Here is a 27155-nt window from a genome sequence, read left to right as displayed (position 1 = left end):
ACACAAGAAACATGCACAATTATTAGGATTTAATAAAGAAAACTGCAGTGCCTGAATGCTTAGACAATTTTGGTATTCAAGAACCATGGCTAATGAGAATGTTCATAGAGACCAAACATTCATATTATCATGAACTGGCAGGCTTACAAAGCAGTCTTTCATTCATACAGATCAATATTTGCAACTTTAGTGTCTTGACTACATTTGTAATTTATGGTATTGTATTATAGCAGTATTAATGATCACAGACATCTAAGAAAAGCTAAATGTATGATAAATTGGACTGTGAAAGGGGAAAATGAATGACTAACCACACTGGACCTGAGCAGTATTGATTTGTTGGCTTTGCAAGGGAGAAAATGGAATGAGCACTTGGGAAGACTCTGATAGAAATACATTCACTGTGTTGATAGTATTTATTTTCAGGATAACTGATGACTGCTCAGCTTGCCTGTGGTATGTTTTGGACATGGTGATGGGAGAGTAATGATTGGAGGAATGGAAGAATGGACATGGAGGTAATGATTTCGAATTGGGAGTTAAAATGTCTCACCAGCGTTCAGACAGGGGGACTTTCAGCAAAGGTTTTGGCAGCTTCAGTTGCTGCTCTTTCACGGCATATGTCAACACCTGCCTGTCAGTGAAGTGTCTGTATGGCTGGCTTCCTAGCTCAAACAACTCCCAGATTGTCACACCCAGTGACCTGAAAACAAAAGCCTGGTGTCATGAAAGGTATGTTGATTCTGTAGTTCTGTATTTGATGTATAAAGGAATTCTTACCAAACATTGCTGGACTTTGTCTGGTCCACTATTAATAAGTTGCCATGGACTTCATCAATGAGCTCTGGAGCAATCCAGCGCAATGGTACCCAAATCTGATCTGCCGTCACAAAGTAGTCGTCCTAACAGAGACAGAAGCAACCCTTAAGCACTGAAGTGATGGACTGAATAGAGGCTGATGTAACAGTGTCTTTACAACAAAATTAGCACTGCAACTCAGCAGTGTCTGTTCATGCGGTCCTGACCCACCTTGTATTTGCTATGAGACAGGCCATAGTCTCCGATCTTCACAGACATCTCTGAAGTCAGAAGACAGCTCCTGAGAGCCAGGTCACTAAGGATACATAATCATTCTTAATCAGCGAATGAAGTTAAATGTTCACTTCAAGTCTAATACAATAAAAAAAAGTCTGATTATTGTACACCACTTTGTAAATGCCACTGAGAGCTTCCGAAGAACAACAGGTTCACCTCCAGCAACAAAATCACTGATGCTGGAGTCTGTAAGAGGCACTCAGGCAGCATCAGGATATTGTTTCAAGAAGAGACCAAAAAACAGGCTGAAATCCACACTCTGGCCTGCGACAAAATGGACCAGAGAATTAGCTAACAAGGCAGGCATGTTTCTCCTCACCTGTGAATGTAATTATGTTTGTGGAGGTACTGAAGCCCGGAGGCAATTTCACATGCCATTTGTTGGAGGATGAATGGGTCAGGGGTGGCTGAACCTGCTGTCCGGCAGCTACGGAGGTATCCTTTGACATCACCCTGAAACCAACCAAGAACTACTCATCCGCAAAGCTGTGATTCCCAGAAAATAAACTGCACTTAAAGGGGTAGGCAAAAGATATATTCCAATAACTGGGATCAGTCACTTTAACACTGACCTTATCCTGACCAGCAGAGGGAGCCTTATTCCCTCAAAAAATATGCACGTGGCAGGAAATGCCGAACTGATGTGTGTATTTTTATCGTCCAACTTGCATACAACAGCCTAGCAGAACAAGGTGTGTACTATATGTATGTTTGTGAGAAAATCGAGAGAAAGACAATTACCAAGGGACAGTATTCCATAATCAGCAAATAGGGTGTGACATCTGTGCACTGAGCCAGGCACTGCAGGAGGGCAGGATGCTGCAGAGTACTGTTAAAATTATACATATACATATCAGAATAAGTCATTGTTTTAAATAATTTTGATTAATTGTACAGTGATAAAAGCAAGATCTACACAATAATTATAGACAATATCATGAGTGCAGAAAAGGTGGACAGAGAGAGAGTAAGGACAATGGGCTCAGACCGGTAAGGTAAAGCTTCTTCCAGGAACTGTGTCTGCTCCTGTATACTGGCACTAGCTTTAAGCTCTTTCACCACCACCTGTGTGGTGCTCAGTCCAGCATTCACCTCTCCCAGAAAAACCTGAAAAACAAACACCCACAAACTTTTGAGTAAACATTTATGAACTATCCTCTAAACCAAGCAGCAGAAAATTTAAATGTGAAGATTATGTGGAATTCCCTATACCCAGGAATTACTATGTTTAAGGCTTAGCTGTATTCATTTTTTTACATTACAGTAGCTCTGAATGAGTCATATCAGATTTACACTATGTGCCAAGACTGCATGCGAGAGCTGGAACCCTGCATTGTAAAGCAGAGTTTTTATTGTAAAATGATGTTTGTTTTATAAAGCTCACCTTGCCAAACCAATCATGGCCAATCTCCTTTAAGTAAAGCAAGCTGTGACGTCCAAGATCCGCTGACTTCAGCAGCTGAACTAAAATAAGGAGAAAGGAAGAGAGATCATAAATTTAAAGCATGCAGTCTCTGGAAATAGAGGTTATGTGCCTTGTTCAACAATGAACAGTGCATCGTGAAGAAAGAGCCTAAACGCCAAGGCAGTTCAAATATAAGCTAGCTGTTAACCAACCATGAAGACTGTTTAAAAAAAAAAAACTATCTACTCATCTTATTTTACTTTAAAAAATAGAATATCAGGCAATTAAAAAAATAAAGTTTCAGCAAGTTATTTTTTCTGAAATGGCACACCAGGAAAGCAATACATTTGTAGTCAGCGGATGATTGTGAAGAGGCTAGCGCAGATGGTGAAGATGATGCAAATAGCAGTCATCACGCCATAGCAGAAATCCATGGCTGGGTCTTCAGGGAGGAAATAAAACAGCAGTGCTGGCCCAGTCAAGTCCAGTATGTCTCCTAAGAACACTCGGAGCTCTCGTCCAGCCAGGAATGCACTCCCTATTCATTTCCTTTCCAGTGGCCATGGGCATCCTGTCCCTCCACACACTGTACCTCAACATTCCCAAATGTCTTGTGGCTGCAACTGCGGCCTGAAAGCTGGCATGTACATCGCTGCGATGCTCTTGAAATGACTGCCCAGAGCTAAGAGCTCCGTCATCCTTTAGTCTCTGCTGGGCGTCTTCTCTCGGTCTCTCTTCTCTACGCATGTCAGAATGTGTCTGACGCCCCGAACCCTCCAGCAATGACACAAGAAGCATATAATAGCCCTCTCTATACTATGCTGTCTCTGTCCATGTCCCTGTCTCTCAACAGTGCTGTGGGGGCCGAGATAAACAAACAGCGCTCTGTAAGCACCAGAAAGACCTCTGTCAAACACATGACCCCCCTCTCATACACTCACAGCCTATCTATTCCCTTGTCCCCTCCTACAGTTCCCTCCCTGTATTATTTGTAGTGATGTGGCCCATCCTCCCCCTCCTCAGTGTTCCAGAGGTCACTCATTCCAGCCACTCACAGCCGCTCACGCTCTTCTCTGTGGCAAAATTGCTGCCTTTGTGCAGGACACGATGCCGCTTGGTACCCCAGTACCAGGCTGGACACAAGGCCCATTCTCTACTCCTCAGAGCCTGGATTGTCACAGTGATAACAGCCTGCCCCCTCCCTAGTCTTGGCCAGACACACAACTATCTCTCTCTTTTCTTTCCAACTGTGGTCATCAACTGGCTCAACTGGCTCTTTTATATTATTTGAGTGGAATTTTGGAGCTGTGCATTCTTTACCCCACAACTGGCATTCCCGATGAAGGCCAGTACCAGCCTTGCACCATCTTAAAAATGCATTACAGCTTTTTTCAGATTAGATTACACATTTTTGTGGAACATCTACCCCTTGGAAATATATGACATCTATTTTATAGCTATGCTTGTGAGCCTCGTGTCCACAGAGGAAAAAAACATTGAGGATTTCTTCTCATTGTTACAATTCTGTAATGCAATAAAGGGAAAGCCTTCTTTCCCCTGCCAACCTAGATCTTATTAATGTCTTGGGTATCAAATATTGTCCGATAGTTTATCCATTGGAACACAAGTTTTTATTGTCTCTGAACTTCTGAGCTTGTCCAAGCTAGAAAAAGTAATCCAATTAGGGTTTCAGGAGAAACAACTCCAGTAATGTAAGACTGTTGCTCAATATCATTAGAACGATTTTATTTTTCATCTTCTTATAATCGGTTTCTTTTAAGATTACATTGAAATCCTTAAATGCCATTTTAATGTCACTGTGTACCCTGCATGTGCAGTGTATTGTACTAATTGGTCTGTTATGCATTTGTTCTTTTTTGGTGGAATTTTTGGTGGGTATTTGTATGAAAAGGTTTTAGCAGACAATTGATTTATCCTGGTCAGGGACACAGTTGATTTGGGGCATATACAGGGAAGCCCATGGCACAGTGCACATACATACAGTCACACACAGGCAATTTGTTGTAAACAGTTCACCTAGTGTTTTTGAGTTTTGGAAAAACTTTTAAAAAAGCCATATGGGGAGGAAGAGAATATACAAAACTTTGCAAAGGCAGTAACCCAACATGTTGCAATATTCTTGCATTCCACATAAAATGTCTAGTCTCCCACATTTACCATTATTTCTGCCGCATTTCATAGCAATTAATTCATTAAAAAATTGTGTTAGTGGATAGTGTATTTAACTAAATCAGATAGGAATGTCTCTATTTTACAGGGGTATTACATTATCATGTTGTACTAAACACTCGCTGTCGATTTTATTAGGAATTCAGAAGTTCAGCAGATTCATGCAGTATTTTTAGCTTCTCTATTATATCTGAAATATTACAAAAAGAAAGTTTTACAGGATGGAAACCACTTATCAAAAGGACTTCAATCTCTTTTTGATAAAAAAAACATATGCATCGACATTTAAAGACACATCACGTATGCCTAATTATAGAGATTATATACAGAGATTTTAAATTCTGATCCAATGTAACATCAGCCGGCTGTTCTTATTTAAATTTCCTAATATAAAGGTTGAGAAAAAAGATGGACGATGAAAAAGCCTGATTTGGCTTCACAGTGACCAAGCACTGCTAAGTCTAATGGGGGACCTAGAGCCACATTTTCCCTCCCTGCAACACCTGGACCAATCATATAGCTGTAACTATAGATGACTGGAGGGAATGATCCTATTGGCTTCCCTGCTAAAGGATTTTGCTTCATTCCAAATGTTCCTCCTTCTACCCCCTCCTTAGTCCACACAGAGAGAGCATGTGAGTCATAAAGCGAGCATCTGACATACTGCACCACACACAGACACACAGTCCCACTCATGCTCAATCTGCCACCCAGTCTGCAGTTTTCATGTAAAATCCCAAAAGATTTGTATTTATTTTTCTACAATCCTCCAGATTTGAAATCAAAGACATTTTCAATCTCGTTGGATGAATGGAGGTATTGTAATTCTCTACAAATGACCTGAGTATAGCAACAACGAACAACCTAGCTTCTATGTTTTTCTATCTTCACTTCCTAGTTCTGCTTTTCAGATGGCTTTCTCAAGCCACGCCACAATCCTCTGGGCCACTCTTGCTGCATGTTATGCAACAGACAGATGTGCATCCAGCTCTCTGAGGCAGCCATCTCCATGTTCACTGTGAGAATGCAAACAAACCGACTCTTTTTTCCATATGCAACCCCAGCAAACTAAGACAAAGGTCCTGGTCTTTAAAGGCCAATTAAGACATGCATAAACTATACCACACTTGTGTCTACATAATACCAGTTCAGTATGTCCCTGCTACACTCAGACACACTACTGTTTCCAGATAGATTAGAGATTGCTGAAGCATGCACCAGCACAATGGCTGTTACAGTCCATGTTAGTGCACACGAAAACACACTTGAACCTCTGTCATACATTCAGTATTTGTAGGGATACATTTTAAACACAAGCTAGAGTACAGTTCTTGGTTTTATAAACAAAATCTAACCTTCCCAGAAAAAAAGAGTAAATCATTTATTTAATAGCAACACTAAGGTTACAAATCTTCATTAAATAAATCATAGTTTTGAGGGTGGCATTTATAAATGTATCAATCTCTGAAAACAGAATAGAATATATAGAATAGAATATAGAATTTATTGTGCATATGTCCAAATAACATTCCAGATTTTAAGTATGAAAAACACTAATACACTGTACTACTGTATACTGTATTTATGTGCATATTTAAGACATTCCATAGATATTATGTCTACACACCCTTATTAAAATGGAGGTATTTGTGAAGTAAAAAAAATAATAAAATCAGATAAATCAGATCTCTTTTTCCCCTTGTAAAACTGCAAAAAATAGGAATAAAGTGAAAAATCTGTTTTAAATAAAAGAAAATAAGGAAAATACTTATTTGCACACCCGTAAACAAATACAGTGATAAAGAATCTTTTGATTTTATGATACCACTGTTATACTTTGGGTAAGAGTCAGCATGGCACATCTATCTGGAAAAAAACTTTCTACAGCCATTAAATTGTAAGGATATCACTTGTGTACAGCCCACTTTAGGTCACTTCTTTTATATATATATATATATATATATATATATATATATATATATATATATATATATATATCAATCATTCAAAAAGACTGATCATTTTTGTGTCAATTTTAACTTAGAATATGCCTATAGGTTTTGCACTGGTCGACTGGTATTTGTAGCAAGCCAGTGATTACTGAACCAGTCCTGGCCTAAAGCAAAATGCTGCCACAACCATGCAACAATGTTTCCTTATGGTAATGTGCATTTTTTTTGTACCAAAAATACCTTTTGGACTTAAGTCTTTTCATACCATAATACATTTCGCCACAGGGTTTTGGTTGATTAGCTGAGCATGGATTTATTTTCTTGTGTACCCTGCTCCTGATCAATATCGTTTAACAAGTATTGCAAGTAGAATAAACCAAAAAGGTTCCAAGAAAATTCTACAGAAACAAATATCCTAATCCTATTTTCCATCTAAAATATTTCTAATTGGTTCACACTTAATTTGTATACATTGTTTACACTGAGGGTAAAAAAAGAATCAGATGAAATGAATCAGTTTATTAAATTTCTTTACTTAGAAAACCTGCCATTATAAAAGGAGTGGGTAGACTACTTATGAATACATTTTTTCATATTTGTCATATTTGTTAGCTGCACTGGAGATCCAGTAGAAAACATGGATTAACTGACGACATTTGATGTATGTGGAGAATTTGATAAATACTTTAATCAATATAATAATAAACCTTATATGCTCTTGTATATTAATTACAATTAAACTAGTGTACCCTAAATCTACCACAAACACCATTGTTTGTTTATTTTTCCAATCTTTTTATATTAACCTTAAAAGTGACAGTGACTATTTTATAGCTGTTATATAATATTATAATGTTTTGATATAAGATTAAGGAACATAACAATTGTTATAGGAATATAATCAACTGTGGTACGGAAACTGCCTGCTGCTTTGCAGTCCGACATGGTACATTCATCTACAACATGTTCTTACTTGATCTACATGGTTGTTTGGCCACAGGCAGTGAAACCTCAGTGAGGGGCAGGACATAGACATCTGGGGCATCTTGAGAGCCAGAGGAGGCAAGAGTGGACAGATCTGCCTGGTAATCCTCACCGGGGTTTTCAAACTCCTGCACAGTACAAATAAACAAAGGCAAACATATTATATTACACAAATATTCTCTATTCACATAGAACCATATATTGTTAATACACCTATATGTGCTTCAACATTCCATTCTTAAACCATGGACATTAGCATGGAGATGGTCATTCATTTGTATAACAGCCTCCACACTTTAGGTACAGCTTTTTTATTAGATTTATGGGATATGACTGAGCCTATTTAGCCACAAGAAAATTGGTGAGTCAGGGCACTGATTTTGGACACAGAGGTATTGTCATGCTGGGACACGTTTGGGATAGATTCTTTGTTCATATGTTTTCCTTGACAAAGTCATTTCTTGTCCTAGCGGTGTGGCTTGTACTTACTAATTACTTGTAATTAAATTGGATGCATTTCTCTGTAAATTGATAGAATGTTTCTGTACACTTTTAAATTCAGTCTTTTTCTACCAGCATGAACTACATCAATAATAATGAGAAGTGCACCTGTTCCAGAAGTTGCCACACATACCCCAAGCTAAAACACTACCTCCACCTCCATCAGTTTTTTATATCGTTTATAACTTTTCTAGTATGAATGACTGAAATAACGGATTTGCTAGTTCCTTGAAATTTTCTAAAAGGAGTTTTACTAATACTATATCTGAGAATATTAGTCTTTTTGAATTCATAAAAAGCAGTTTACAAGCATACAAAAAAAAAAAAAAAACATACAATTGCGCTAACCAGGAGGGGTTACACAGTATTTTAGCTTGATTGGATACTTAGATCCTGAACTATATGTATTAGCTTGAGCATGGAGCATTTGGTGAAGACTACAAAACACTTCTATAAGTAGCTCTGGATAATGCAAAAGTCTGCATTTTGTGTAGGTATTTTCTGTATAATTGTAGATATATGTTTACTTAGGCGGTTTAAAATCACTGTACTGAAATATTTTATGAACACTATTGGTTATTATTATTATTATTATTGGTTTTATTATTAATATTATTATTATTATTATTATTATTATTATTATTAAACTGCCATGAAAAATCAGACTCAGTATAAACAGAAAATAAATAGTAGCAAACCTTTTTTAATAGCAGTCTTAGAGAACATAACCAAATCTTCTAAATAAATATTTGACAGATTCGCCCACTTGATTTGTCATGCTATTTGACTTTGTGGTAAATTCAGGAGTGGACTTCAGGAGCACCTTCTATTTCCTTGTCATCCAACTTATAGCCAGTACCATCATTATTATTGATGAGACCATTAATTTTTCATTAGTAAATTTTGCTACCGAAATTGACTGCAGTAATTAATGTAGCTCTCTGCCTTACAGAATCTTACTGCACCGTTTAATCACTTTCTGGTGTTTGGAAGTTCAACAGACTGACTTCTATATACTGAGGAACAGATGGAGTAGGAGGCTGGGCTGGAAAACTATGACCTACTGGACACTCTCTCCCTCCCTCTCTCTCTTTAGCCCTCTTTTTCTCGCCTCCTTATGCTGATGAGACACAGATAAAGCTTCTATTTAACTGATTCTTCACATGCTCCCATTGACCCAAAAACAAGCAGGCATTCATAGATGCACATACACAGGAACTGGTTTCTACAGAATCAACCTGCATATCACCTCCACAACTGTCCAGCCTCCCCCTCTTACCCATACAGAACAGTGGTGCCCTCTGCTGCACCAAGACCCAGTACCTCCAAGAACGAGAAAAATAAAAACACTCACTTGTTAATTTTTATTAACTGACACGTAATAGGACTGTAAATACTCATCATTCAAACACAACTCAACAATAAATACCAAAGCCAAATATTATTTTTTAAATTATTCATCCTTTAATTTATTCATTCATCATTCTCTCATCATTCATCAAGTCCTTGTTACATTATATCAGTCAATTGCTATTATTTAGAAAATTGTGTTGTTAGTTCATGGAAAAAAAACATAATCTAAACCACTTTGGCCAAAGAACTGTGCTAACAACAATCCTGTCTCTTGGTTGCTCACATACGCAAGCACAGACATGTCATTTGTAGGTTATGCAAACCCGGTGATTCACTGTAAAGCTAAAATACTGGCACGGATTACGTAGGTGAAATATCTAATCATATGTTATTGCAAAGATTTTACCGCACTACGCCATGGCTGAACTGACATCACCTAATCTTGATAATGTGTTAGTTGTAACTCCACCCCTTTATACTACTACATCAGTCTTCTCAAGGTTATGAAAAAAAGACTAGTATGTAATTGTCAAAAAAAAATAGGACTCGTCTGTTTGGCTATTTGGCATTTTGCATTTACGACCCTTCCGTTTGATTAACACATCTCAACGGTGTTTAAAAAACAAGTCCCCGCAATTCTCGTTTGACGTGCAAACTTTATGCTTTAATGATCGGTGAAGAAGGGGACGAGGGAGCTCACTAAAGAACAAGCAGCTGCAGACAGCCTCAGAGCAGAGAAAGAGGGGGCGGAAAATACTACTGCAGAGCGACTCGGTTTATACATTCCGTTCCCTTCCCCCTCGCATCCTGTGCCTTTCCCTCTCGTTTTATCCCTTTTTACTCTTTCTGTCCATTTCTAATCTCTGTCTAACTAACCACTGTCTGACCAATGCTCTCTAATGACAACCCACATGTACAAAGCTTGCCTCTCGGCAGGGTGGCAGCACTGCAACGTCCACATCATAACAAACACTGCCCTAATTAGCAGTGGCATAGTGACATCTCTAAACCACTAAGCGTGGGTGAGCCAGCGATAAACCTACCACCTACAGTACGAATACACATACACACAAGCCATTCCCCTACTATAAAGTACACTTGTGAGGAGCACAGAGGTCCAGGCTAATAAAACCATGATACATTAATTACTAGTGTATCAGATTTGTCATTGGAGAGGCATGCTGTGATGCCTCACGCTTCATACTCTCTAAACAGGGCCAATGGGACCTGGAGATAAATCAGTATACGATCCATACCTGCATCCGTACGAGTGCATGACAAAGCAGCCTGCTTTGTCTTCTCCCCCTGGGTTTAAGCTGAGTTAGGAAAGTCCACAAACTCTTAAACACGATTCAGGACAGTGTTCTGAAATTGTTTAGCTTTTTTCTAGTATCCTCATGTCTTGGAACAGACACACTTCCTATTTTACCAGTTTCAGTTCACACGAAATCCAGCAACTCTGTCTGTCATAATGTGACCGCATCCAAACTGCTGTTCATCCATGTTCTGATGTTTTTTTTCCACTTGCACATGCGAGAGAAGTGAAAACTCCATAGAGAACTGAGAACTACCAAAAGGCACAGCCCTAATGTTTTCATTCTGTTCAGCAACAACTTGAAGACATTCTTCCAACAATATATATGATGCCACTGATATTGTTCTTCAAACTTATTTTAGCTGTTTCTTATCTAATTTCATTATTCTTATCGGTATTATTGTTTATGCACTTTGATTTGAAATTCAGACTCATTGTTAATCTTATTGTGGATCATTCCTGCACTTGTACAAACCAAACACTTCTTTCCACTTTTATCTGAGATACATTCTCTTTGTGCCTTCTATCGACACGCCTTTAACAGTTTACAGGTTGTGTAAGGTGATCTAAGTGGCAAATTCTGGAGTAAATATATTTACTTACCATATATAAGCATTGTATCTACTGCATTTACAACAACTATGCTTATTTAAAAGAGTTGTTGCAGTAATGACACTCATTACACCAATATGTGGAACCAGAATAAACACAGATGCTGTTTACACGACGTCTCATTATCTCATGTCAAGTGTGTGGAAACTGCAGCTGACTCAACTTCGTCCCGACAGAAGTTTGTTATACGTAGGGTTATTTATTTCATTATTTTTGTTCTGTTGCTAGCTTTCCATCAAAAGCGATCTAGTTTAAGTTAAGAATATTAAAGCGAAACTGCATTTTTTTTTTATCACAGCAAAATTAGTGTTACATTTTCAATTAATTACTGATTTATTGATCCCCGAAAGCAGGACCAATACATGCTTACCTGAGCTGATGTCAGTGACTTTCAGTTTTTCGAGTAAATTGGTTTAAATGTTTTGATGAAATTGGTACTTTGTGAAATCATTTGTTTAATATTTAATGTAAAAAATGAAATGCTTCTATATATCTGATATAAGCTGCGGTTCATTGTGGGAATCATTGATTCCAACATGTACTACGACATTCTGAAGCAGAACATGATGCCCTTCCTTTAGAAACTGGGCCGAACGGCAGTTTTTCAACATAATAACGACCCCAAACACACCACTAAGATGGACACAGTTTTGACATGTTCACATAGGGTAAACTCACTTTTGTTCCCAGCTATTCAAACAATAGCTGTTTGTTAAGTTATTTTTTAGAGGACAGTAAATCTGTACTGCTATACAAGCTGCACACTGACTACTATAAAATATATCCACGTTTCATTTCTATAGTATTGTCACTTGAGAATATATAATAAAATGTTTGCTGAAATGTGAGGGGTGTACTCACTTTTGTAAAGTACTGTACATGTCCAATATTGCCACACCTTGAGTTTTGGGAAAATCCTTCAACTGGATAAAAATTCCTAGTGTGAATTCTAGGTCAGGTTCAAGTTTTGTCTCTAATATAATTGTCTTTTTTTTCTCTTTGTTTCACTTCCTTCATCTCTGCTAATAAATCAAGCAGGGACTTTATCTGTGTTGTGAAAATTATGATACTGCTATACTATCACTCTGATAGTGAGTCATAGTTATATTAAAAAAAATCTTTCTGAAGCTAAGAGCTTACCATTTCATTTCTCATCTGCTTCTAATTTTTCCAACCGGTTTGATGGATGAAGTGAGTTAGCGAAAAGGACGCACTCACCTTGAAGCTGATGTCCCCTTTCTTGCAGCACAAACAGGCCAACATGAGGAAGATGAACGTGAAGAGGCCAGAGAACGAGACGGCCACCACAGCAAGAGAGGATGGCCATGACAGCTCACTCAGGGGGGTGCCACCTACAGGACCCAAGCAGAGAAGCAACCATTATTACATCATGAATATAGGTATAATCTTGTCAGCTCACTTTTTTTTTTATAATGAAGACGTTTTATTCAAGACACTAAGGAGAAATAAGACATGGAAACAATGACTGACTTAAAAGCTGGGAAATGTCAGCAATGCAGCATGAAAAGAAGCTTTGTGTCCTCCTGTAGCACAAGGAATAGAGACACTTTTGTGGCCCATTTAGAGTCTATTCATTTCCCAAGTCCGTTTATCTGGATGTTTCATAAAACTCTATAAAACAGTATGTGCCTCCTGGTGGTTGATTTAATTTTGTGGCTGCCATGTGTGAGTGCTAGATCACATCACCCCCTGTGCAAGACCATGATGAGAATAGTTTTAATGGACTGTAAATTGTCTTTCACTGTTGCTGCTACACTAGGAAACAAAATCAAGGGGAGGGAAAAAAAATGTAAGCTGTGATATGAAGAGGTTCTCTTCAGTAGGAATGATATCACTCATCCTTAAAGTAGCCACAGACTCAAAAATGTGCTCCTGAAATTATTTGCTCCTCCAGCAATATTGTTTTTCAATATATATATATTGGTGTATTTGTTAATTAAAAGAAAAGTTTTTCCATGACACTTGCTCAGAGAAAGTTCCCCATTTTAGAAATTACTAATGCCATCTAAGCAGAGCCTAAATGCTAAGTATCTAATTTAGCTAATATTAGTGATGCATACAGTAGTTCTGCTTGATATATATTTACAGATCAGGTACTGTTTGATAAATTGCTGAGGAAATATGAAAAAAAAATCAATGATGAGTTACTAAAATCCCAGTTGTATCTACCTGCTACAAATGTAGCTTACATTTGGCTAATTAGCTAACCTGCTAATGATAGACATCTACAGGGTACAAGGTGATACTTTCTACTGTATTTCGTGTAGGTTGGTTTAAACTCTAATATGTAGGTGTATGGCACATCCAATATTTGGTCATTCAAGTGAAACGTGTGAATGAAGAAATAAAAAAAATAAAATAAAAAGTTTTTTCATGGTCTGTTTTTGGCAAACAAATTCAAACAGATGTATAAACTGAAAGTATGGAGCAAGATATTAAAACTGGCACCGATGCTAACATTCACATTCTTTTTAATAATTAAACAAATATTTCTCTTTTTCTCTTCTGAAGAAAACATTCTACAACAACTCACTACAAACAAAATGAACAGTGTGTTAGCCTATATGTCATAGGATTATAGGAAATCCCAAAGGTAATCTTTTTCCCCATTTTTCAGAGAATAAGGTAGAAACTATACAGTTAGGGTTATACTGTAATAAATGTGTGTATCTCTAATTAATGTTGTCCACTTAATGAACCGGGAGAATATATTTACTATATTTTGACTGGAAGGAACCATTGACGATGGTTTATAATAGCGAATAGCTTACCGAATATAAAGCAGTAAAAACAAGGATAGAATCTCCTGCTTAAATGTGGAGTCATAGTGCTCAAAGATCAAAAAATACCAAACGAGAAAAAAAAACAATACAGCATCTGTGGTATCCAGTGGCAGAAAGAAAACTTTGGTGGAGGCACCAAAAATCCTTCCTATTGAAATACATCAGATAGATAGTCGTCCTCAGTGACATGAAAAAAGAGGGAATTCGTGTCTATGAACACAAATCAACAGATTAAATTTAGACAATGAGGCTGGGCTGGTCAGGATGGGAATTGTAGACAAGGCTTATTTTAAAAGACTGCCACAGTGGATTGATTTAGACATGACTGTGCTTTGAGCCTTATGGTATATTATGTTTTGTATATTTTGAATTTGAAAGTCCCATGCTGTGTCTAGCGGTGTGACATGTTTGAGCTACTTTTTAAGCTAGCTGGCTAGTTACTTTGAGGAAAAAAGCAGGATGTGTGGGTAATACTAAAATGCAGGTTTCTGTAGATTTTTTAAGCCTGAATCTGGTAATGAATGTAAAGATATATTGACTAGCAGATGAATTATTTTAGCAGCTTAAACAAAGAGTTAAAAAAATATAGTGATCCAACCATGTGTAAAAAAAAAAAATACCACAGTAGCAGATTTACTATGGCAGCATTTTTGTAAATTGTTTACCGGAAAGCAGCAAATCGAGAAAAACCTTTAAAAATTCCATGTAGCTGTATTTATCTGGACAAATTATTAAGAATCCCCCTCATACAAAATGTACTTATTTTATTTATTTTTTTGGACATACAGATATATGAAACAAATATTCTACATATTATAACAATGCATTATATAAAAGATACATTACATGGTCAGGTGTATTGTAGTAAGCAGTAGATATTTGTATGTAAACACAGCATTAATAATAGAGCTTGAGCAGCTGTTTCCTGATAGATGATGACAGGAGTTTTGGCTAAAAATCACACAAGCCTTTTCACAGGCTGTCTGGGGGTCGAGATAAAAGCTGCAAGGCCAGATATCCCAGTTTGCAGCATTCAGATTTAATCTGATTTTCAATTTAAGCCTTCAACTGGCAAGTGAGAGTGGGTAATATGACAGTAAAGTCACACTCAGTCTCACATGTGCAGACAAATGAATACACACATACAGCCAAATGGCGTACAATCTTGTTTGATTCTGTTGCACTGGCAAATGTGCAAAAACCTCAAAAAAACACACATACACACAAATATACACCGTTCCAAGAGTAATTATGTGTCAGGAAAGTAATCTCTTGCTTGGTTTTTACTTTAGTAAGCATCCCGCTGATCACGTAGCCTTTGGGAGAAACCGTAAGCACAACATGACACATGCTTATAAACATAAGCGAATAAGGAACATGGCCGGTGATCTGCAGTCTGTCTGAATACACGTTCCCTCAGCTCACTCCCATGACTCCATGGTAACAGCCTGGTCAGCTGACCCTGTCATTTCTGACAGGCTCTCACAGCATCCTAAATCTCTTTTTTGCTGCCTAACCCCTATTTTCATCACATTCCAGCACATTTTCTGCTGATTCATTAACAGCTGGGCCTTCAAGGGCTTCTCACTCACTGTCTCTTGCTTCTTCCATCCTATTTATGTTTTCACTCATCATCTTTGCTGCATGCCTTCTCTAACATACACACACACAGTAGCTGTGCTCTGTCCAAGACTAAGCATTACTGTGATGACTGATGTGACACATTATGGTGGATGACAGGCCAGGAGTCAGATCCATCCAAAGACATTCTGATTGAAAACCGTGTAGGGTAAGCGAGTAAGAGTATGACTGAGTTCTTGAGAGACTAGACTAGAAATGCTATGCTACATCCTAGCACTGACTCAAATCTGTTTTTTACTGGCAAGGAGCTGGTTCTTTGACCAGAGCCAGCAAATGTTTAGGAAAGCAGACAGCATTTTTAAATCCTGACCAAAATATTTCCAAAAGATGTAAAGTGCTAGTCTGTTAAATATTCAGATGTGAATTTCCACATGCACAGTAATCATGTATTCGTTACCTCTGAACTGAGGGAAATATTTTACATTGAGATAAATTACCTCAGCTGCTACACACAGCTCATCACAATTATAAATGACCTTATGTGCAAAATGTGCCATGTATGAGGCCTGGTATTTCTTCTAATCTTAGCAATGTAGCTCCTATTATTCAGCAGACTGCAGATTAAGCCTATTTTATATTTACTTGCATGCCCTGTTGCATTTATACTTCATTTTAATCAATGCCAGTGCTAAGGTAAGGTTACAGGTTGAAAAACTGAATTGACATTCAGCGTAGATTTCTCTCTTTTTTTTTCCCTCTATATTATTCTGTCGAGGAACAACAGAAAAATATTTCCACTCCAGTGGAACAAGCACAATAATGTCACATTAGATACATTTATTTCCTTCTTTCTCCTGCCAGTTTCCTAACTCTTATAATTATTGTGATTTTGAAAATAGGCAAAAGAAACATCCACACCCTAAATCCTTTGTGTATCTGATAAAAGTGACCGCATCACCATTTCCGAAAATTAGGAAATACTATTTAATACCATATTCCATATTCCATATGTCCATATTCCTCAGAACCAACCATTTTGCACTGCACTACAATCTACAAAGCTGTCCTCTACCCAGACTGTATGGCCATGTACTGTAGCTCCTTGCAATGTATTACAGTGAGTCTTGCTATGACATTAGACAGTGGGTGATAGAGACATAACAGAATATGGGATGTGAATGCTTTTTTCTTCAGCTGTTTACACCACTCATTTTAAATATTACCTCAAAAAGTACTTGAGAAGCTGGATAGGCTGTATAAGATATGTCAACTGCATAGCTACAAGTCACAGAGGAAATGCAAACAGAGCTACAAAACATTTCCTGCAATTCAGGTAAAAGATTAGCCAGTATCAGCCTATTTGGTCTTATATAGGCTCAATAATGCTAAAAAAATAGCCAAGTAATAAAATAGCTGCCAGATGGATCAGCATAGGCTATTTTTACATAGACAATACTTATTGTAAAAAAAATACTTAGTAAAAAAAAATTAGGAAAAAACTAAACAAAACAGAAGTTTGTGTAAAAGACCACACCTTAAACTCTTCCCTTCCGATCCTCATGACAGTGTATTCACACCCCCCGGCTCTCTGTCTCCTTAATCATCACCTCTTAAGCAAGACTCATCATTAGGAGCCTGGCTGTCTACAGCAAAGCCAAAAGCCTCCCACAACTCAAGCAGTAACTCATATTCCACTCCCATTAAATGTCTATAATCATTCTGCATATCTCATCTGAGGGTGACAGTCATGCAAAATTAAACTTAATAAAATCTGTAGGTTCTTAAAGGAATCAACATAAGGATGGACAGGTTCCCTTTTGAGTGGCTTCTCTCAAGCTTTCCTCCTTATGTCATCTCAGACAATTTTTCTTTTTTGCTTATCAAAACAAATCTACATCTGGATTTCTTTGACACAGAAGTTATTGTTAATGAATTGAACAGATTGAATTCATTTGAATTTCAAACAGAAAAGAAAATACTAACATTAGATGGATACTGAAAGTTAATTTTCGTTATTATATCAATGTGCCAATCATCAGCAAGAGCATCTTGAAAAGACTCAACACTTAACATGTCGAAATTTCCATCATATTTGCTTTCGCAACATGGACGTCTGCATTAAAACAATAAATTTAATGCCACAAACTCTGCCTAGAAAAACCCTGATGGCCATACTTTTATAGCTGTATTTGACAAAGCAGAAGTCTATTCAAGAAGTTTGGCAGCATGGGGTCTCTCAAGGGCCCAGGGAAAAGAAATGAGTTGTCGTGGCAACGGTGAGCAGCAGACCATTGCCTCATCCTATGCTGTAAGTAAGCGCACAGTCCATGCTAGAATCAGTCCAAACACTACTGAAGCAGGAGGGTTTGACACAATTGCACAGAGAGCAGCAAGAGGCTGCTGATTTGACTGCCTGCTTTTCTTTTAACCATCCCCAATCTATCGGTGTGTGTCTATCTTTTTCTCTCTATTTGCAGTCTTAGTATGACACAGAACAAGGCAGATACAGTATGAAACTGCTTCCTCTGTCTGCACTCATAAACAAATATACAATTATTGTCCTTCGGTCCTGGTAAAGAGTGTTGATGCTACAAAATGGAGTTGTACCAAAAATATAGTGAGACAGAGTGTGACAAAGATATCAAGGTTGTTGCTAATGGTAGTAAAGAGGTTGGTGCACAAAGCATTTTAAACATTTGGAAGTACCATTCACAATTCTCCATCTCTCGCTCTCTTTTTTACACATGCCTAGCAACCTCTTGCTCCATTCTCTCTTTGGATAGGCGTGTATTCGTGAACACTGGAGTGCATCTCAATGCAGCACGGCTTTGATGGCAAACCTCATTCAGTGCCATGGCAAAGCTGACCTTTCTGGACTTATGTAGGGCAGAATGTATTGGTCTCTGCTTTGGCAGTGGCCTTGGATATAGCATTTAAAGAGATGCACAAAAAACAATGCTCGAACATTTGTGAATCGTAAGGCTTCTGAATGATTAATTCCAGATATAGGAAGCGGGATTAATAAGTATTATAATAATGCATAAAAAACAAGACCTACATATGTTGTTTTTAGAGACCAGGATATTAAGGATGCACGAAAGACACCAAACAGCCAGCAAGAAAGCGAGAAAAACACTTCTTCAGAAGGAAAGCATTATCATTTTTATGTCATCAAGGGATATTTAAAGGAAAAAGGAAAGGTTAATGGAGGAAAGGCACCACATCCTGCAAAAAAAAGGAAATATGAGAAGCACTGATAGAAAAGCCAAGGCTGACATGAGGACTAAGTTCTTAGTCCCAGAAAATGGGGATAAAAAATTTGGATGAATTATTGCCAAAATACCTTTTGGATGACGTAGAAATAATAGTGATAACAGTAATGTGGCACTTTCTTCTATCCTGCTCATTTAGCACAGATGGCAACTCAACAGGTTGTCTGTTTTACTGTGAAGACCACAGTCACTCTCTGACTCCGGAGCATGATTTCTACAGAGCCACCGCTCCCCGACGGTGTTAAAATAAAGCTGTCTCCAATACCATAGAACTGAAACTAACAACATTTTTAAAATGTGCACCTTTTTATGTCATGGCTTGTGTGGCTACAGATGGCTCAGCAGTTTTGGAGCTGATGCGGGCAAACTGTTCACAGCTTGTGCTCACTTAGTTGAGGAAGTATTTTCCTCAGTGTGTTCGTGGTCACAGTGCAGCTTTTTTATGACTAAAGGAAATATGAGTTTTTCCACCCTGTTTGTGGTTGTGTAAAAGTCACACTCAGGAAGGAGGAAGCCTGAAGTGTTTACACAACTGTTCCTTCCCCAGGAACAACATGTGTGTCACAGATAACCAGCAATGGCATAGACATACATACACATCAGAGTTACAAAATGCCTGTTTGCTTCTATGTACGGTTTTTGTTTTGCATGTATAACCAAGCTTCTTAAGAATTGTTTAATAAAAGCACGATTCAACATGTTCCGCATTTATAAATAACAGAAGGCCTGACCTTGAATTACTGGGTTCACTGACCAAACTCCTATTCAAAACAGGATGTCATAAATTTCAGCACTCGCATGCATTTTATTTCGAGTTCATGTTTATGTTTAGCTATGATTCCTGTGCTCGCATGTTGAGTGTTAACTTGATTAGTGTGGTTATTTATGTGCTGTTTTTTCTCTCTGTCTATGATGATTGTTGTCTTGTTAAACCTAAACACTGCTTCTTAAATTCTGTGTTTTGTGGTTTGCACCCTCCCTTGATGTTCATATGTTGAATATGGATTATCCTGTGTCTAGCCTGACCACCAGTGAACCGGACCTAAAGCTTATGCAAACAAAGAAAGCCTATGTCAATTAACATGAATGTGAACAATGCATGCACCGAGCACATTCCTAAAATTATTAGATTTTTGTAAATAAACCAAGTCTGATACAAAAATTACTGCAGAAACTGCAGTTTGAGCAGGTGATCAGCTTTAAATCGACCAACACCCCATATACTTTTTTGTCCATTATCAAATTCATTTTGCCTGTAAATATACTTTGAATACAAATGTCGAGAGAATGTGTGTCTTTATGATGTTTCTTATTTCCTAAAAAGACCCTTGACTAAAAGTGAATGTAAAGTTATTGCCCACATAAGATGTTTATTTAAAAGCCTTGCTGTCTTAGCCAGACTACATTAGCAATGATAAGTTATAGTATTGGCATGGGCCTGTCTTTCAGGTCCAAGCAGAAACCACTCTGCATTACTCTTTATTACCTTGGGGAAAAATATTGAGAATACAAGACTTGGTCAATTAATAAGAGTATAAAAGGATTTTTAAATGAGATTATGACTTTAAAAAAATAGCAGTCAGAGACTGATTTATGCTTTTGACTGTTGTTGGCTTAAATTCAGGCAGAAAGCCAGATGTTAAGAGCTGGCAGCAGGCAGTGTCACAGAAATTAATAAGGCAAATGCTCTACTACCAGTGCTCTTTCACAATAGAGAACCTGAATAAAAAGGCTGAACATCTTAAATCCACAGCAAATTTATTATCTCTTTAAATTTCTAAAAAGTTATTAATAGCTAGATATTTCAATACCTCAGAAACTTAAGGTTTTAAGTCTAAGCCATAGAGCAAATTCTAAAATGATTTTTTGTGGCTAAAAATCAACCCCTACAAGAGTATTGGATTGGCAAGGCAAATTCATTTTGAATTAGCTAAAATATAAAAGCACTTGGGTTTTACAGATTTACAATTGTAATTTCCTGATAGTTGGGTCTAAATGTGTTAATTTAAGCTCAGACATTTTTGGGTGCACAAAGGTAAAGAAATGTATAATTTAAAATAAATATATATTATTAAAATAAAACACCACTTGATATTTATTCTTGGGGTTATTCTCTTCAGTCTCCTCTTCGGAAGGTGAATGCATGCTCAGTTGGGTTTGGTAAAAGTCAGTCCAATAATTTTTATCTTTCCCCTGGATGATGTGCTTTGTTGTGTTGCTATTATGTCTTGGGCCACTATGTTTTAGGGCATCATAGAAAGAGTTAGGGCATAATTGTTTTTTCTTATTTAAATATTCTTTGAAACTTGATCATCTGTAAATCAGAGAGTGCTTTTCATTCAAAAAATAATTGTTGGTGAAAATCTGTTTTATGCCTATTATGTCTGCCAGGACAGGTGCAGAGTGAACAAATCCACTCTCCATGGTGCTGAAACTCTGCACAGGTATTCTGACGCTTGAGACTGGCATTGACCAATATTCTGTAATGCAATACATATATTATGAGTCACGACTATATTGTAACAGTGGACACAATCACAATCACTACTGCAGTTCATTTAGAAGTCAGCTGCTGAGGTAGAATTCATGGGCAGTAATTACATGCTCCAAAAATCTGGTGCATTTTGTTGCCAGCATTTGTTTGGTCGCCAGTATAATGGCAGTGTTGCACTGTTCCATGAAAGAGAAAACAGGTTGTCAGTCTTCATTGTAACTAAAGAATGCATTTACAAATGCATGCTGGCTCGGTGTCTTGCGCGAAACCATTTTAACATATGATAATTTAAAATGTACGCAAGAACTCAGTGTGGGAGCAGACAATCGCTCAGTGGCATCGACTATTAAAACCTTTTAAAGGTAACATGTGACCACAATTAAGAGGTCAATCAGCTACGCAGGCCGTCAGTACCACAATTAGTATTGATCCATTCTGCTTTACAAACAAAAAAAAACACATTTTATTGATTGACATGGGAGAAAAACAGTGCTTGTCCTTTCCTGATTTGAATCAAGTCAGTATTATGTGAGTGGGATCTTATAATATGTGTGAAAACAGATATAATTGAAGGTCTCTCTGACCACTTAAAAATCCACAGCATGACAAAGAGAGGCAGTTTGAATATTTTGACTTTGAAAGCTGACATTAAAAAATAGGACATGCAATTGCCTTCTCAGCATTTAACCTATTCCAGATAAATGTTTCAGTATTGTGCATTAAAGACTTAAGACTATAGTTGCACAGGGTTATTTAATGTCCACCAATAAATGTTTAAAGCTCTGTACTAAATATCAAGTGATTCATCACTAGGTTTTAATCCATCAATAAAAGCAAAAAAATAGAGTCCTATCAAGTCAGCATGAGTTCAGAAAATAACTGCAATAAACAGGCAGGTTTCTTTAATGACCTTGTTTCTAAAGTAAATGAGGATGCGTTTCGAGATTCTGTGTGCTCGACCTTGAGAAGATACAGTTCAAGATGAACACAGACCTAATAGCAGGTTACACAAACTAAATTATATTTTCAGTCAGTACAGTTTATGAATTTTATTTAACTTACTATTTAAATCAGCAGCCAGTCACTTTATAGGCTGAATCTGATGTTAAATCTCATTTGTGCAACATAACTGGGATAATTTTAGTATCTTTTACAGGCACCACTCTGTGGTTTAATTTCCATCCAGATCTGCAATGTTGGCAGGGTTTTCTGTTGTTGACTTTTTTATTTTACAAGGGAAATTCCAGCCTGAATTACTTAATGTTTTTTTTTTTTATCAACTGTGCTGTGATAGTATCCAGTAGGATTCTGTGTGAATTTGCTGGAAAATGCTTTTGCTTAACCGCCATTTAAATATTTTGCCCACAGAATACGATATATTATTTCTGGTGTTAGCAAAATGATGAATGTTTAGGAAAAAGTATTATAAAATGTCATTATTCTTTCTTATTGTCTATGTATTTTTTTCAGCAGGGGGTAAAATAATTGTCCCTCGGATGTGATTCCACAGGTAGAATTGCCATTCCTGTTTCTTACATATTTTGTGAAGAAATCTTGGACATAATCGCAAGCAAACAAAGGTAACAACTAAAGGAGAAATAATTAATAGCATATGCCACAATATCATTGCCTGACATACACACAGCTCAAGAAAATCCCAATCCCTGTGAGCAAGATATTAACTTTAGGGTACTAACACACAACACACTTGCATGTCTTTATCCTTTTGCAAAGTGTTAAAAATGTTTGTGATTTGCACAAAAAAAGAAAATCACTGGTCTCTTGATTCACACCCATATAAACAACATACTATATATTGCCATGGTAACATAAATTCTCAAAATCCATTACTGGGCCAGTCATTGTAACAGATTGCCACTGACTCAGGCCTGTTATGAAACATATATCACATCAGCTGAGGAGGCAGCCTACAGCAATTCAGCAGAAAGGCAGGGGGGGCACAGACAGGGAGGGTTGAAATAAAGAAAGAAAGAAAGAAAGAAAGAAAGAGAGAAAGAAAGAGAGAGAGAGAGAGAGAGAGAGAGAGAGAGAGAGAGAGAGAGAGAGAGAGAGAAGCTTTAGACCATTTTCATCAATTTAATCAAGCCAATCCTTCCCACTAGAATGAACTCTCAGGCTGCTGTAGCAAGGCACACAACACACACACACACACACAATATATATATGCCTGACTCCTGAGCTGCACCATGTCTCACTATCAGCTTTCATGAGAATAAGGGAAGCCAGCAGGCTTTACAACTCCCTTTGGTGGGCAAGAAAGGGGCAATGCAGTTTTACCAGGTGGACTGCAGAACCATTCTGTCTGCAGTACTGAGGAAGCATTTACATAATAGAGCATTACAGAAAAGCCAGATTCACTACTAATGAAGCGGTCGTCCAGCTCAGAGTATATGCAGGATGAACCACAAGCTCTCTCAGGCACAAAAAAAGAAGAGCAGAAGGAAAAATCAGATCGAAGAGAATTCAAATTGATGAAGAATTAATCTTAGATCACCAGTATAGGCATGCGGGGCATGATGATACATCCCTAGCTTGCTAACATGTGGTAAAACCCGCATTGTATCTAAAAAGGCAAGCTCAATTTGGACCTGGATGCTGCATGTTGGCATGACACGCCTGAGCTGAAGAAGTCGTTTTTTAACCGGTATTTGTATGCTCAGCACACAGCCTGCCCGAGACGTACTCTCACACATCTAGGGCACTCAGACCAACACTGATCCCTCGTGCAGGTCCTTCTGGACCCTTGAGGGCCCATTGCAACCTTAAGCACACATTTATACACACAGCCTACTGACTCTAGATAGGAAGTTCACCCTGGACTACAGCTTCAATGCAGTGTGACCCGAAATAAAGCCCATCCATGAAATGAAATCAATGGGGTGGCCTTTGTGTCAAGGTTGTTCTCATCGTCTCCTACAGCTCTGCCTGCTGTTCAGTGTGTCCTAAAGACCTTTTGCAGGCCAACAACCTCTCCATGGAGTAAACAACAATGTTATGGGGTAAGCATGCAGCCATGTTATGTAACAGGGCCACTGTGGGAACACACACACACACACACACACACACACACACACACACACAACCATAACCACAGACAGGAATGCAAAGGTTGTCTAGTGGAGGTTTGGAAATGTCTCAGTGTTAATAATATCTTTTACTTGGAATGTTTAGAAAGACCAACACACACTCAAAAAAAAAAAAAAAATTAAAAAAAAGGAAAGAAAGAAAGAACCGCATTACATCAAAACCGTCATGAATAAAATGTGATAATAAAATAGATTATGTTTTTGATTTAATTTACGCTTGACACTCACCTGTGTCGTAATGTGAGCTGAAGGCAAAGCTGGGGTTCAGGAAAACCGAGGACATGACCACGATAAAGAGCGACGGTGGCATCCTCGTCCTTCGGAAAGCTTGACGGAGCTCGACTGCGGTATTCCCCCCCCCCCTATTATTTATTTATTTATTTTGTACAAATATTAACTATTATACACGGTCGTACTGACAGAAATCAGAGCCGACAGTGAAGGTGAAGTCAAATGCAGCATTTTACTCGTCACGGTGTCAAACATCAGCCTTGAGCACTAAACGTCTTCTCTCCGTCCTCCCTGATATCTACCTCTATAAGCGCAGTCACAGGTTTGATTGACAGGCCGCTGTCCCCGCGCATTTCCCCGCACATTTCCACGCGCTTTTATATTATTATTATTATGACGCTGGTCTTTCGCGTTAGTTGATGTCGTAGTCTGGACGGATGTCTCTTCCGCGACACACTGTTTCTCTGCGTCCCTTCTTCGTCCCTGCACCAATGCTGTTGGCCGTCGTCCAGTCCCGGTGCTGCTAACATCAGAGTTTCCTGTACGACACGGTCATTTGTAGCCAGCGCCGGAATGCAGCATCGGAGCTGTTAACAGACTCTAATCTGCTGCTCGTATCAGTCAATTAATAATTCCGCTTTATGACGCGGCTCTTAATAGACTGGATGCGGAGCGAAATGTGCTCTAGGTGACAAGCGCGACATCTTCTGGCGGAACGCGGAACAGCACGGAGGTCAATGAAATGTGATTTTTGGAACCGTTGTGCGACTTATATAGACAACTACAATAACAATAATAATAACAACAACAACAACAATAATAATAATAATAATAATAATAATAATAATAATAATAATAATAATAAGACATGTAGCATGTTTGGTTATACATTTTACACCAGAGTTTGAACTTTAAAATAATTAAGTCAAGTCAAGTCAAGAAGCTTTTATTGTGATTTCAACCATATATAGCTGACGCAGTGCACAGTGAAATGAAACAACGTTCCTCCAGAACCCTGATGCTACGTACAACAACAATCACAGAAACAGAAAACACAGGGCTAAGGATTAAGTGTCCTCGTCACATAAAGTGCATGTGTGCAACCTGGTGCAAACATTGCAAAGACAACACAAGACAGTGTAAGACAACACAGGACAGTGCAGGGCAAAACACAAAATAAGGAATTATTTAGGTAAGGAATTAGTAAAAATGAAAATAAAATTGATTTATTTATGTATAAAACAATATAAAAGAAATTCATTTAAGAAATATTAGTATGCATACTTGTAAAATAAGTTTGCATACTTAAAATATTAGTATGCATGCTTATACATACTTGAAACATTATTATACAAACTTGAAAAATAAGTATACATAAGTTATTAGAATGCATACTTAAGCATACTTGAAAAATAACTATGTATCATTGGAATATTAGTATGCCTGAAATTAGTATTTGTATTCTAACTCTCACTTAGTTGTGTTACTGCAAGTCATTAAGGATGTACTATTGTGATGAATATATATTTTCTTTCTCCTTTTCCACATTTTTCATATTTTGCACTGATAATAATCTTTAATTAAAATGGACGTAATAGAGCTTCTCTGAAATACTTTGTATATAATTTCAGTTTAGTGGTAGCAGACTTCCACCAAATATATATCAGCTTTTCATCTAATGTTAATCTTTAAAAAGTAATTAGATTAGATTAGATTAGATTAGATTAGATCAGATCAGATAAGATTAAACTTTATGGCCATTGTGCAAGGTACATGTACAGAGCCAATAAAATGCAGTTAGCATCTAAACAGTAGTGCATAAGTGGCCTATTTACAATAAATAGCAATATAATAAACAGGGTATGAGGTCTATCTGTACAGGGATGAGGGTGAATAATGTACAGAAGGGGCAGTAGGTAATAATATATGGTGTGTATATATAGTAATATACAATATACTGTAAAGATTATGCATAGACAGACATTTCAGAAGATAATATATTCAAATGACATGATATACTTATGTACAAGTATGAATGTATGTATGATACAGTATATACATAAAAAATATGGGTGGAATACCCAGTAGTGCAATGAACACTAATATACTGTAGATGCATACAGGTTTTCTTTAGCATCTTCTTCTTCTTTCGGCTTCTCCCATTAGGGGTCGTCCATCTCCATACTACTCTGTCCTCTACATCTGCCTCTTTCAAACCAAATACCTGCATGTCTTTCCTCATCACATCCATAAACCTCC

General features: G+C 37.6%; 1 protein-coding gene across 3 annotated transcripts in view; it reads right to left on the bottom strand.

Moving 5' to 3' along the window:
* Positions 1-25547, bottom strand: part of aatka (apoptosis-associated tyrosine kinase a) — a 31908-nt gene extending 6361 nt beyond the window's left edge. The window contains exons 1-10 of one of the 3 annotated variants that reach the window (XM_046866541.1): positions 24894-25547; positions 12626-12759; positions 7616-7754; positions 2480-2559; positions 2084-2202; positions 1837-1924; positions 1415-1548; positions 1030-1114; positions 781-902; positions 554-703 (exon numbers count right to left, since the gene is read on the bottom strand). In XM_046866541.1, the coding sequence (XP_046722497.1) occupies positions 554-703; positions 781-902; positions 1030-1114; positions 1415-1548; positions 1837-1924; positions 2084-2202; positions 2480-2559; positions 7616-7754; positions 12626-12759; positions 24894-24975 (1133 nt within the window). In that variant the 5' untranslated portion in view covers positions 24976-25547. Of the gene's footprint in view, positions 1-553; positions 704-780; positions 903-1029; positions 1115-1414; positions 1549-1836; positions 1925-2083; positions 2203-2479; positions 2560-2831; positions 3424-7615; positions 7755-10736; positions 10863-12625; positions 12760-24893 lie in introns of those variants that run through there. The other 2 variants (XM_046866542.1, XM_046866543.1) reach the window with 2 other exon arrangements.
* Positions 25548-27155: the final 1608 nt, after the last annotated feature.

This window comes from Silurus meridionalis, chromosome 14, assembly GCF_014805685.1.
Source record: "Silurus meridionalis isolate SWU-2019-XX chromosome 14, ASM1480568v1, whole genome shotgun sequence".
Taxonomy (NCBI): Eukaryota; Metazoa; Chordata; class Actinopteri; order Siluriformes; family Siluridae; genus Silurus; species Silurus meridionalis.
This window is presented reverse-complemented; position numbering and strand designations above follow the sequence as displayed.